Genomic DNA, 12,108 nt, shown 5'->3' on the forward strand with positions numbered 1-12,108 from the left:
TAGAAAATTACTCAGTGCTGTAATAAATGCATCCAGAGCTTTGGTATTTTGCACATCAGGTGGTAAAACAGTAGCTGTGAATAGATTGCCTGTATGAAGTTTCTGCCTTGAGTACTGCAGCAGCAGATGGTCTAATAAATATGCAGTGCTCTAAAACAACGTCAGTAATTTCTGTGACCTCAGGTTTTTCGATCTCCCACGCAGATAAAATGCACAATCATCCAATAATAAACTTTTTCATCGAAAAGCCCTCTAAGCAGTCTAATGTAAACATCTTTTGAAGTACACTAGAGGTTTGTACTGGGAGCCTAGCTGGATTTCTTTATGAAAAATATTTTACTGTTGCTCTATGGATCAGTGCAGAGGACACACTATTGGCACAGCCTGAACCTCTTCTCTGGCAGTGGCTGGGTGAGCATACCTGTGAGGATTGGGATGAGAACACAGTGATAGTCCCCAGGAGCACTCCAATCACAATGCAGAAGTAAAATTGCATTTTATTTAATGGTTCTTGATAGCATTTTTCTTCTGCTGTTTTGCAACCTGTTTCTGTAATCTTTCAAACCTGTCTATTCTTCAAAACTCCTGGTGAAAGAACACGATAACAAATTTAAACCCCGAGATCTGCTGAAGGTGCCAGGGATGGATCACCAAATGCTCTGGCATTAGCAGAATGTTCTGCCCCCCTGCAGCCCATGCTAGACTCTGTTCCCGATGGCCAGGAGCCAAAAGCAGTTGTTCAGGTGTTGACATCTCCTTTCTCTTCCAGTGCTGAGGGGATTTCTGTGTAGAGATCTTGAAGGGCACCAGTGCAGGGGCTGTGTAAGTAGAGGGACCTATCTGGGCCACATTTTGACAGAACTAGAAAAGCTTTTGTTACAAGCATAATTCTGGTGCCCTTAGAACAGAAGAAATGTGAGAGTGCTGAGGAGCTGTGCTCAGCTGGGACACCTGGTGTTTGCATTGGCCTTGTTCTCACCTCCAAAAATGTCTCACAGCTCCTCAGCATCCCCAGCCCAAGTCCACTCTCATCTGCCATGGATGGCACATACTTGGAAAGGGATTAAAAGCATCACAGGGCTGTTGATTCACCACTGATTTACCAGAGGAACCTTCATAATCACTCTTACGATGTAGTTTAATGCCCACAGATTATTTTTGCACTTGAAAACTGTCTAACTTGGAAACAGAACTGCTTTTAGAGTGATTAGAGCAAAATACTGGTCAGGTCTTTGCATCCTGGGCTGCTCCATGTGAGCCCTTTGGAGCTCATGGCTGTTCCTGGGTTTCATCCAGGACTTCTGCATTTGTGCTGGTGACAATACCTGTACATCACAGTCAGAAATACCTCTACAGCTGCTAATGAGCAAGTTAAACACCAAATAAGAAGAAATGACAAATATTGTTGTTACACTTACATATTCCCATGGGTATTGTGAAGCCAAGCTTTGAGTTTATCAGGGAACTCAACATAAATATTTTTTTTCAAGATGCCAAAAAAAGGTGGCAGATAAGGATGCCAAGTTTCTATAGTAACCATGAGAAAAGCAGTGATTATCAGCATTATCACATAGGAAAGACAGACTGGATTGTCTTTTCATTTTACATGTAGCCCATTGCTTTAAGAAATTAAGCCCTTTTTTGAAAATAAAAAAAAAGAGAGAAAAAGAAATAACATGAAAATAAAGAAATATAAATAAAGAAAGAAAATACCGAGAAATATGAAGAAAAATAAATTGAATACAAAATGCATTATGCAAAATTATTTTCAGGGATTTTCCAGCCTGTTTATCCTTGCCACTTGACTCAGTGTTTGAGGATGTGCCTCTGAACAGAATGCTTTATGGCTGAAGAATATGTGAATAATAAAGCATGACTTTTCATATTTTCTCACCTAGTAACCCAGGCAGCAGAGGAGAAAAATCAATATTGATTTCTTACTGTAAGCTCCTTAGGACAGAGTGTGTTCTTTGTCTGGCACAATGAGGTTCAGGTACAGACAACACTTGGGTACAGCACTGCAAGATTACGAAGTTACGTTACAGACTGGGGATGGTGTGGCTGGACAGTGCTCAGGCAGAAAGGGACCTGGGGGCACTGGTGACAGCAGCTGAACATGAGCCAGCAGTGTGCTCTGGTGGCCAAGAAGGCCAACAGCACCTGGCCTGGATCAGGAATGGTGTGGCCAGCAGGAGCAGGGAGGTCATTCTGCCCCTGTACTCAGCACTGCTGAGGCCACACCTCGAGTGCTGTGTCCAGTTCTGGGGCCTCAGTTTGGGAAGGACGTTGAGACACTTGAGCAGGCCCAGAGGAGGCAACGAGGCTGGTGAATGACTGAGGGAGCTGGGGTTGTTCAGTCTGGAGAAAAGGAGACTCAGAGGTGACCTTATCACTCTCTACAACTTCCTGAAAGGTGGCTGTGCTCAGGTGGGGGTTGGTCTCTTTCTCCAGGCAGCAACTGACAGAATGAGAGGACACAGTCTTAAGCTGCAATAAAATGTGTTTTAAAGATTTCTTCTTCCTTCTGAACTACCTGAAAACTTAGTTTCTTAGCAAGCAGAAACAAAGCAGACGTATCAGCTACATCTCACATGTGTAAGGAACATAGAAAGACCTGAGAGACCAATTGGTTGACTTGTGATCTGCTGACTCCAGCAGCTCTACAAACTTCAATTCCTCTATTTTTAATGTAGGTCCAAGGAACATTAATAAAGCCTTACTAAAATTTACCACATTTCAAAATTTCTGTTCCCAAAAATCATAACTGATGTCAGGTTTGTAGAAATAAATCCCTGCAGTTTCATTAACCTGAAACTTTAAGCCCAGAGTCAGGTATTTTCACCTGTTGGAAAGCATGCTCTAGTGAGAACTGTGTGGTTCTCCTGGGCTCAAACATTGCACATGACTGCTAAGAGCAAATCTCTGTGTTCCTCATCACTTGCCATAACTGCTGGCTTTGACAAATTGGCTTAACAAAGCACCTGCTGTGTGTCAGCAGTGCTTTAGTTCGAGGTTCACAGGATGATGATGGAGAAAAACATTGTGAGCAAAACTCAGAGCCCTTGTGAGCCTCTCGCGCTGCTCAAGCCAGAGGTGTTGTTCGCAGCATCAGGGCAATCAATCCCCATGGATGCTGAAGACATAAAGCTGCTAACTAGAACACAAAGGGCAAGGATCCCAAACTGCTGATTTTGAAAAGCAGGTTACAGCTGCTTACCTATAAAATACTGCTGTGCTAATGACAGGAAAACAGATCCTATTTGTACTTGAGTATGAACTGGGAACAACAGACTCACCCTGAACCTACTGTCACTACTCACCTGACTCCTTGGCTCATTAAAGGGGGGGGATAAGACTGTGGGGTCTCCAAGGACTCCCTTTTGCCCAAGCTTTGGATGCCTACTGGTGCACTTCTGTATGTGACAGGTTAGTGACTGCCTGCTGTGAAGCCAGGACAAGCACATCCACCCAGACAGGTGCTGACAGACAACCCCTCTGAGACCAGTTTGCAACCAGTATTTAGTTGAGTTCTCTTCTCCCAAGAGTGGCTATTGCAGATGCATCAGGGATGGACTCACAGTGGTGCCCTGGAACACCCAACCTCTCCTGTGAGACATGTGGCTGTGAAAAAAAATTAATAACATATTTTAAATACACACAGAGGGAGTATGGTCCTGATCACTAAATGATACTAAAATGGCCAGATATGCACAAGCATGTACAAGCCTGCATCTGATTTTTGAAAGCCAAAATTATGATTTCATTGAACTTTTAAACTGATTGTGGCATTAGCAAGAATAGGTACAAATCTTTCTGGCTAAGGCAGGCTAAGTAAATTATCTCAGTGCAGTATCTGTCTTCCTGTGGATTTCAGTGCTACTCTTCCTTGAATCAATTTGTGATGATATGTTTGTACCTGCCAGAGAGCCAAATACACAATCTGATCTTATGCCAAGCCACTATTAACAACTGCATTTTCAATTGATTCTAGGATATTCATTAACTGGGATCTACAATTACATATAATTTACAGGCATATAATTTTAAATCACTTGCAGTGAGCTTACTAAGCTTGCTTTATGACATTCAAATACATTATTCTTAAAAATTCACTGAGTAGTCAGCTCGAAAAGAATTACAGTGGGATAGCACTGGATATAATCAAGTAGAAACTTAGAACAAGAGTCACCAGAAATGCCTATAGATCACTTTTGCCACAAGACTTTCACATTCCCTTCAGCTGTCTCCATGAGAGTGTTATGTACTGAACTGGTGGACTCCAAAGCTGTTCCACTGACTCAACTCCATTAAAACAAAACGCCTTGGCCTTCTTGTGTCATGGACAATTTCTGAGCAACACCTTTTCTCCTATAGCTGGCAGCTGATGTTTTAATGATTTATTTACCCCTTGGACAAGTGTCCTGTTGGTTGGGGGATGCTCCTGGCAAGCAGCACTTGCTCTGGGGCTGGGAATGTGGGGCACAGCTTGGAGCTGAGCTGCAGCCAGAAACATCAGGGTCAGGTTAACTGCATTTTAGATCAAAGTACAGTACACAGTATACATACACAGTAATAAATCCATAAATAAAATAAAATACATGCATGGTATTTGATTTATTTTATATAGTGATTTTATTTTAAAATGCTACATATGTTCTGCTTTTTATCTGTATTCTTTCTCTGTGATCAGGAGAGTTATTTTACATACCATACCATAAAAGAAAAAGGCACAGTGATGCAGGCAATTTAAAACTCTGAGTTGGAACTTTAGGACCCTCACTGAAAATTGCACTGAAATCCAATACAGATGTGTAAAATGAATTGCATTACTTTACTGCAAGGTGTAATGGAGAAACTCATACAAACATGTTGGACCTGCCCTCTGAGCACAGCCTGGCACATGAATCATATACACACCTCCTTGCCTTACCTGAAAGAAGACTCCAGTTTTGGAGTGTTGGGCCAATCCCTCAGCACTCTTCAGCCCTGTGTTGTTACAGCGTTAAAGCTGACAGTAGCTGTTACCCTTCCTCAGCATCTCATACCAATTAAAAATACACAGTAAACAATTTTTTTTTTTTTTTTCATTTTATTTGAGTAAGACCATGACTAACATACAAACACCACCGACCTTCTTGATTCAGCTTAATTTGTTTTCATATGGAAGCTGTGAATACTGGAAATAAATTAGACTAGCAAATAACTGTCTTAGACACAAGGAACTTTTATGCTGTGTGATCTTCCACTGCATTTTAATACAAAGCTATAAAAATAAGACACTATTTGCCAAATATATTAATTTGGTTGCAAAACTATTGTTTAATTTAAGTATTAAGTTATATAATAAATTATATGGCTTAGGCAGATTTTGCAAGAAGTTAGAAGACACTATGAATACAAAATAATATCCTCTGATGTTCTGACTATGCCAATTCATAGTATTTCCCAGAATTCAGGTCAAAGTAACAATTCAGACATGGATCATACAAAAGAGTCAAAACTTCATCTTCTTCAGCACTGAGGTGATCTCCACCTGTGTGAAGTCGAGAAAGTAAGAAAAAAATCACTCTTTTTCTCTCAAACAATAACATGGAAATATCTTTCTGTCAGATGTGATTTTTTTTTCCTTTCAAATGTATAATCTTCTGACTTCGGAACTGTTGCCTTCAAGATAACAGCAATTCACATTTTTATTATATTTCTGAAGACTTGTACTTAACTGAGGTGAAAGGAGGTCAGATGGAGTTTGCTTAGCAACTGGACTTTTCAAAGTCCAATGGAGCAGTTCACCAGAAGTACCTTACTAATAGTGGACCAAAGTATTCATAAGTGGTATTTTCCTCAATAACCTTAATAACTTTTTAGCTTGAACAAAGACAGTCAGTGCACACTTAAGGCCTGTAAGAATGAAAGAATTTGGATGTCTGGTATCCAATATGTCACCTAAATATCCAGGATAGGTAAATCTGTGCAAAAGTTCTTTCAATATCAGAGAAGAAAAAAAGATCCTTCCAGACAATAAAAAATTTAAATCTAGCTTGTCTAAAGTTGTATAAAATGCAAGAAAGTTTTCATGTAACAAAAATGAATCTTTAGTCTAAAATACACTGATAAAGCCCTACAGGCTTTCCTTACAGATGCTTTATATATTATGGCTTCTTTTCTGAACCTGTGTGTCTTTCATATAAGCTAAATTTAAGTAATATGATCTACAGCTTTTTGATAGGAGATAATTCACAGCTGAATGCAATCTTTATCTTGAATTTCATCATAAATGTTTATCCCATACTCAGCCTCATGATACCGAGTGCTTTGTATGCCCTAAAGCTCCATGATAAGTAATGGCCTGTTATGCAAATGGCAATGGTTTCACAACTCTCAGAGTCTATTTACAGCCAGGATCACACAGCAATATATAGGTTACATTATCTGGAGACCAGAAAGTAGGTTGGTGCATTTGATGCATACAGAAGTGTGCACTTCATCCCTTTAGAAGAGATTTCAGTTTTGTTTCCTCACTAGCATGTAACAAATACCATCAGAAAGAAACTGTCTTTCACTCTAAACAAAGACAAAAAGGTAAAGCCAAATTGTTTCCTTCCCTGCTGTGGGTGCTTCATCAGGCCTAGGAAACTAAATGAGGTTAAGTGGGATATTTTATTTGGACAGCTCTTGGGAAAAGTGATGCAGTGCGGAAAGAAGGTGAAGAACTGAATGTCTTTTTCTCCATTTCAGATCACAGTACACAAGCAAATTGTGTTCATGCCTCACTCCCTCACACGGCCTTACAATTTCACCTGAAACCATGCTGTCATTTTCACTGCATTCTTCCTTTTATTATTTTGCTTTTCAGTGCCTATACGTTGCTTCAAAATTATTCTCTTTTCTCTGCTAAGCTTAAATCTCCCTCCCTCTTTATGCTGGAACTGTCCACTGAACATACTCCCTGGTTTGAGTTAGAAATAAGAAATTCTTCAGACCCATCCAAGATATAGCTCTTTCCCCATGTGCCTTGAATTCATACCAAATCAAAATTATATTGCATCCAGGACTAGCTGGATTTATACCTTTATATCAGTAATTCCCTGCATGTATTTTCATGTCACCAAAATGAGAACTTAGTTTTCTAGACCTATCTTGTTTTTAAAGTCAGGCTTCTTTCTTTTAGTAGCTCAAAAGACCCTCAAATGCATTATAAGGCATTTCTAGTTGTTGCAATGAATTTCCAATGACAGCATGGAGTATTCAGTTCTGAGCAGACATATGAAAACCTCATTGCTCTTCTTTTTCCTAAATAGAAGCACTATTTAAATTAAGTGATATTCTTCTAAAACACTCCAATAGTATGTAATGGTTGTGTTAGAAGGTGTCTTTCTTGTTTCAAGTGGTACATCCTGGGCAACCTGACCATATATAGGAAAGAAATGCTTGTGGCCAAATTAACTGATCAAAAGGTCACTTCCAAAGAAAATTTCCATCATTGTTCATGTTGCCACCACCCACACTTTTGGGGCTGAAGCTGCTCAGAATTGCATGAAAAAACCTCTTGGCAGTTTAATTTGCATCTCATGGTGAAAGTAAAATCAAAGCTTTTGTTCTTAAATCACTGAAAAATTAAATGGTATTTTAGGTGAGAAAATAGCTTGATTTTAAATGAAAACTGAGGTCTGTGGTATACATTGCAGAGGGATGAGTGTTTTTTTGTTTAGCTGAAAGAAGACTGAAGGCAGCTGGTACCTGCAAATACTTGTTATATTAAATGAAATACTGCCCCACTGAAATCAGGGGAGCTATTGTTTTTCTGGAAAAGGACTTGATCAAGATGTCTAAACCCAGATAACAAAGAACAGGGCAGGCATCTGGTAGCTTCTTCTGAACTCGGAAATGCATGTACAAAAACTGTGTTATTTGGATTATGTCAACAGTGTTTACATAATCACCACAGTCTAGAGAACTAAAATAAATAATTTCCCTTTTCACAGAAATACATTTTTATCATATTCTAGGTTTTAATATTAGAAAACATCTTGTAGGAAATCTCACTTTAAGACACATGGATCATATTCTGACGCTGATGGAAGTCAAGTGCACTGGACCAGCTGTCAGCAGACGGTGTGGTGGAAAGAACACTGCTGATATTTTCACCAAGATGATCCTTGAACATTGAACTACAGAGCTCAAATCTATCCTGTAATTATGTACTGCAGGGTTACAATATGAATACTGTCAGCAGCTGTGGCCCAGAAAAGAAGACTGTGTGGTTCCTAGAGTTTTTATAACCTTATCCCTTGGTCTTAAGACCAAAGTACCATAAAGTAAGTTCCAGAGCATTTATAGCTCTGCCACTGTCACTTAAGGTGGAGATTTTATTGTTATGTCAAGATAAACAAAACTGTCTAGACCTCAGAAACATCAGAGCCTAATAATGGAAAAATCTATGGAAATTTACCATATTTATGAGTTTAAATTTTCCTCTTATTGCATTGCAATACCTGTTGCATAGAAGACTTCTTCTCATTGCATCTCACCATTTAACTAATGGATGATGCAAATGTTAAGAAAGGAACTACAGAATGAAATGCTTTCTTAGAAAGGAATCACCTTTTCCCCCAAAGTTAAGCATCAACTTAAAGATTTTTTTAAATATAAGAATTAAAAAATCTTTATTAATTTGCTAATGCTATACTATTTTTTAAAGGATATTTTTAGATAAAATTCCTAGCTGGAATACTGTATGACTCATTGCAGATCTTTAGTGCTGATTATATGCTTTTGTTATCCTGTGATACTTGGAACACTGGAAAACTGCACAGAGAGAATAAATAATCATGGGACATTTTCCAACATGAGAATTAAGTAATTTTCTAATGTGATTAAAAAAAAAAAAAAAAAAAAAAAAAAAAAAAAAAAAAAAAGTTGAGGCTAAGCAGGGCAGCAGAATTTTCTGGAATGGATTTGAGCATTCAGTTTGTTGTTCAGATCTGGTATGTAACTGTCAGTAATGAACCAGCTCATTTGCTACACAAATAACTGACCTCAAGTGAAGTGAATAAGGAAAAAAAGTTTTTCCCAAAGTCCTCAAGGTATATCAAAGGACACAATTTATTTAGCACCTCTTTCAAAAATGATACTCCAAACAATCTAGTTACCATGGTCCATCAGGATTTTTTTTAAGCCAAGGTATCTAGGAAAATACCTCCTAATGTTTTACGGGGAGGTCTAATCTGACAGGCCTTTGTCACACAGAACTGCAGCTTCTCTGCTATTTTCATAAAAAAGGGTGTCCAGTAGTTCAGAAAAAATCCAAACTGTCTTGTTTGGGGAGGGAAGGTCATGGAATGGCTTTGTTGTTCTCTCTTATTTCTTGGAGAAATGATTGCTTTGTTACCGTGGGGTTTTTTGAGTACCTGGAGAGAGAAAAGTTCCTATATGAAGTTATCAAACTTACAAACATCCTACATATACATGAGTCAGAATTTGACTGAATGAAGGTACAAAAATAAAAAGTCAAAATAAAAAGCTATGGTATACAGACAATTTCTCTTCTCCAAATGTGCAATCACAGGCACATGATGTAAAATATTTCAGCTTAAAGGAAAATGAATTTAGGAACAATTCATAAAACAGTTTGGAAATTCTAGTGTGGATAAGAAGAGAAACACAAATTCCCAAATATACTTATTTTTTAAAGCTTTTAAAAGATAATAATTAAAATTTTACAAAAATTATAGATTTACTGCAACAAGCCTTGGATTTCATAATACTAATGAAAAATGTTCTCTGGGCCCTTTCATGAATTTTTATCCAATGTGCCTACAGCTCAAGGATGACTGTTCAATTCTGTTTGGCTTATTTAGGACTCTTAACACAACATATTACTTGATTCTTCAAAGCAAGGTCCCTTCCTGACAGAAAAATTGTATTTTGCTGTCACAAACAATTACAAGTCTATGTCTATGAAAATGTTCCCAATTTGAGGGGCATAATTTATTGTAGACAGTAAATCACTGAGATGTCTTTACCCCTTGTAGAGCTGGAATAGAGGGGTTAGATTTATGAAAGCTCCCAGTGAATTCCTGAGACCTGAAGAAAAATGTAAATGTCTATCCTGAAAGTGTCCAAGGCCATGTTGGACATGGCCTTGAGCAGCCTGGTTGAGGGGAAGGTGTCCCTGTCCATGGCAGGGGGTTGGAACTGGACTACAAGGTCCTTTTCAGCCCAAACCATTTTATGATATTCTTATGATCCTTCTACCCTGTTTCTTAAGATAACAGATAAGAAAAAGGGCATTTGAGGAAAACAAGGTATTTTCTTTATTCTATTGTTGACTTTCCAGTTTCAGTTAAGGTCTTTACTGCTCTCTAAGCAAACACTATTAATAAGAAAAAGCCTGTGACTCTGGTGACAACAGTCCTCAGGAAATCACACTAAGATTTCATTTAAAGCTAAATCTGCAATTTCTCTTCATATGAGAAGTATCTCTTATGCAAGTATAATCATCCTTCTGAATAAGAATGTTTAGTCTTTGTGTTCTTTCTTATGTAGGTTTGCCATTCCCATTAGCATAAATTCCTTATTTTTAACAAATAAGATGCATTTTTTATGAGTTAATCTGTAAGAGCCAGAACATCAGGAAACAGCAACTGCATGTTATTCTTCTAGCAAAGGCAGATAATACTCCATGGAACACTCTGCTATCTTGAGCTGAGATTAATAAACAAGGGAACTTGAAACCAAAAAGTAGTAGGATAGAAAACCATGAGAAGGCAGTACCAGCACTCCAGAAAGAACATTTAGAAGTGTCTTTCTACCCAGGTTCTTTTCATTGTCTTCATAAATTCCTACCTGGTGTTCCCTGTTTTGTTGAAGATTTAGTGTTCTCTTCTAGTTGTTGGCTTCCAGGAATGATAGGGGGACTGAACACATTTAACCAGTTCCTGAAAAATACAAATCGAAATATCATTTATAAAAAACCAGTTTGTGTTCTTGTTTTTTTCTAGCTCTTTTGATTATTTTAAAAATCAAAAGATATTGCAAGTTGTCAAGTGTTCTGAAACAAAATCAAGCTGGATTTTATTATTGCAAAAATAAACTTTACAGTTGATGTAATTATTAAATGTTAAGGCTTTCTTCCTTCTGTAGCCTTTTCACCTGTTCTGTTCACATTAAAATCTGTAGTTTAAGTCAGGTTTGCTTTTCAGATTTCAGCTGGTGTGGATGTCTCAGCACAGGGTGTACAGGAGGTGTGATCCATAACACACAGAGCTATCCTTTGAAAGCCTAGAGGACTCATCAGAATCTTTTTCTGAGGAATAAAGCGTTGGAATGAACAACCTGTGGGAGTCAATTTGATTAAAAATCCTTACCCCCTCTAGAGAAAGAGGCTCAAAGACAATCACAGGATGTGTTTGTGCTTGGTTTGGTTACCACTGACTTGGCAATGCTTGGTGCCCCTGCAGTAAGGTGACACAGAACTGTGGTGTAACATTCCCTGTCTGGATGGGTGGTGAGTTAGAGCTGAGCTTAGACAGGAAAGGGATGCTACAAACAGTTTTCTGAAGAGGAAACACTGGATTGAGTCTGAATGTTGTACATAGGGAGGAAAAAACATTCTTAGGCAAATATGTTATAAATATATCTTTGTATTCATTTCCTATTGTTATATAATCTTGTAGGTAGAAGATAAAAAATTGTTATTGAACATAACATGATTCTACCTACTGGCAAGACAACATAGAGGACTCTTATCACAGGTGTCCTGTATCTATTTTACTTCTGTAATGGAAAAGATTTTGATGGGATCTTCATCATAGAGGAGAGAGCACTCTCTTCTATTCATGGACAACTTATGTCTCTCCCAGACACTAGTGTCATAACTTCTAAAAATTATTTTCATGCTATCATACATTCACACAAAGGTCAATGTTCCTTTCACATACACCACTTTATGAAACACTGCCTTTGATTGTTACAGCTCAGAGAAAGGAAAGCAGAACAGCTGTTTTTATTGTTATTGTTGTCACGGTTTTTTATTGCAAACTGCAGTGCAGGGACAAAGTCACTCATTAGACTATCTATCAGAGAAAGATAACCCTGGAAGGACATATC

The 12,108-nt window shown here is 38.1% G+C and overlaps 1 protein-coding gene across 1 annotated transcript in view; it reads right to left on the minus strand.

Annotated features, from left to right (window-relative positions):
• Positions 1-5,423: 5,423 nt before the first annotated feature.
• Positions 5,424-12,108, minus strand: part of CFAP20DC (CFAP20 domain containing) — a gene marked incomplete at both ends in the record, with an annotated part of 67,428 nt that continues 60,743 nt past the window's right edge. Inside the window, 2 exon segments of the mRNA XM_083869480.1 lie at positions 5,424-5,533; positions 10,846-10,937. Coding sequence (XP_083725606.1) covers positions 5,424-5,533; positions 10,846-10,937 — 202 coding nt within the window.

Source organism: Zosterops lateralis (assembly GCF_965231275.1).
Source record: "Zosterops lateralis genome assembly, chromosome: 11".
In the NCBI taxonomy this organism is placed as follows: Eukaryota; Metazoa; Chordata; class Aves; order Passeriformes; family Zosteropidae; genus Zosterops; species Zosterops lateralis.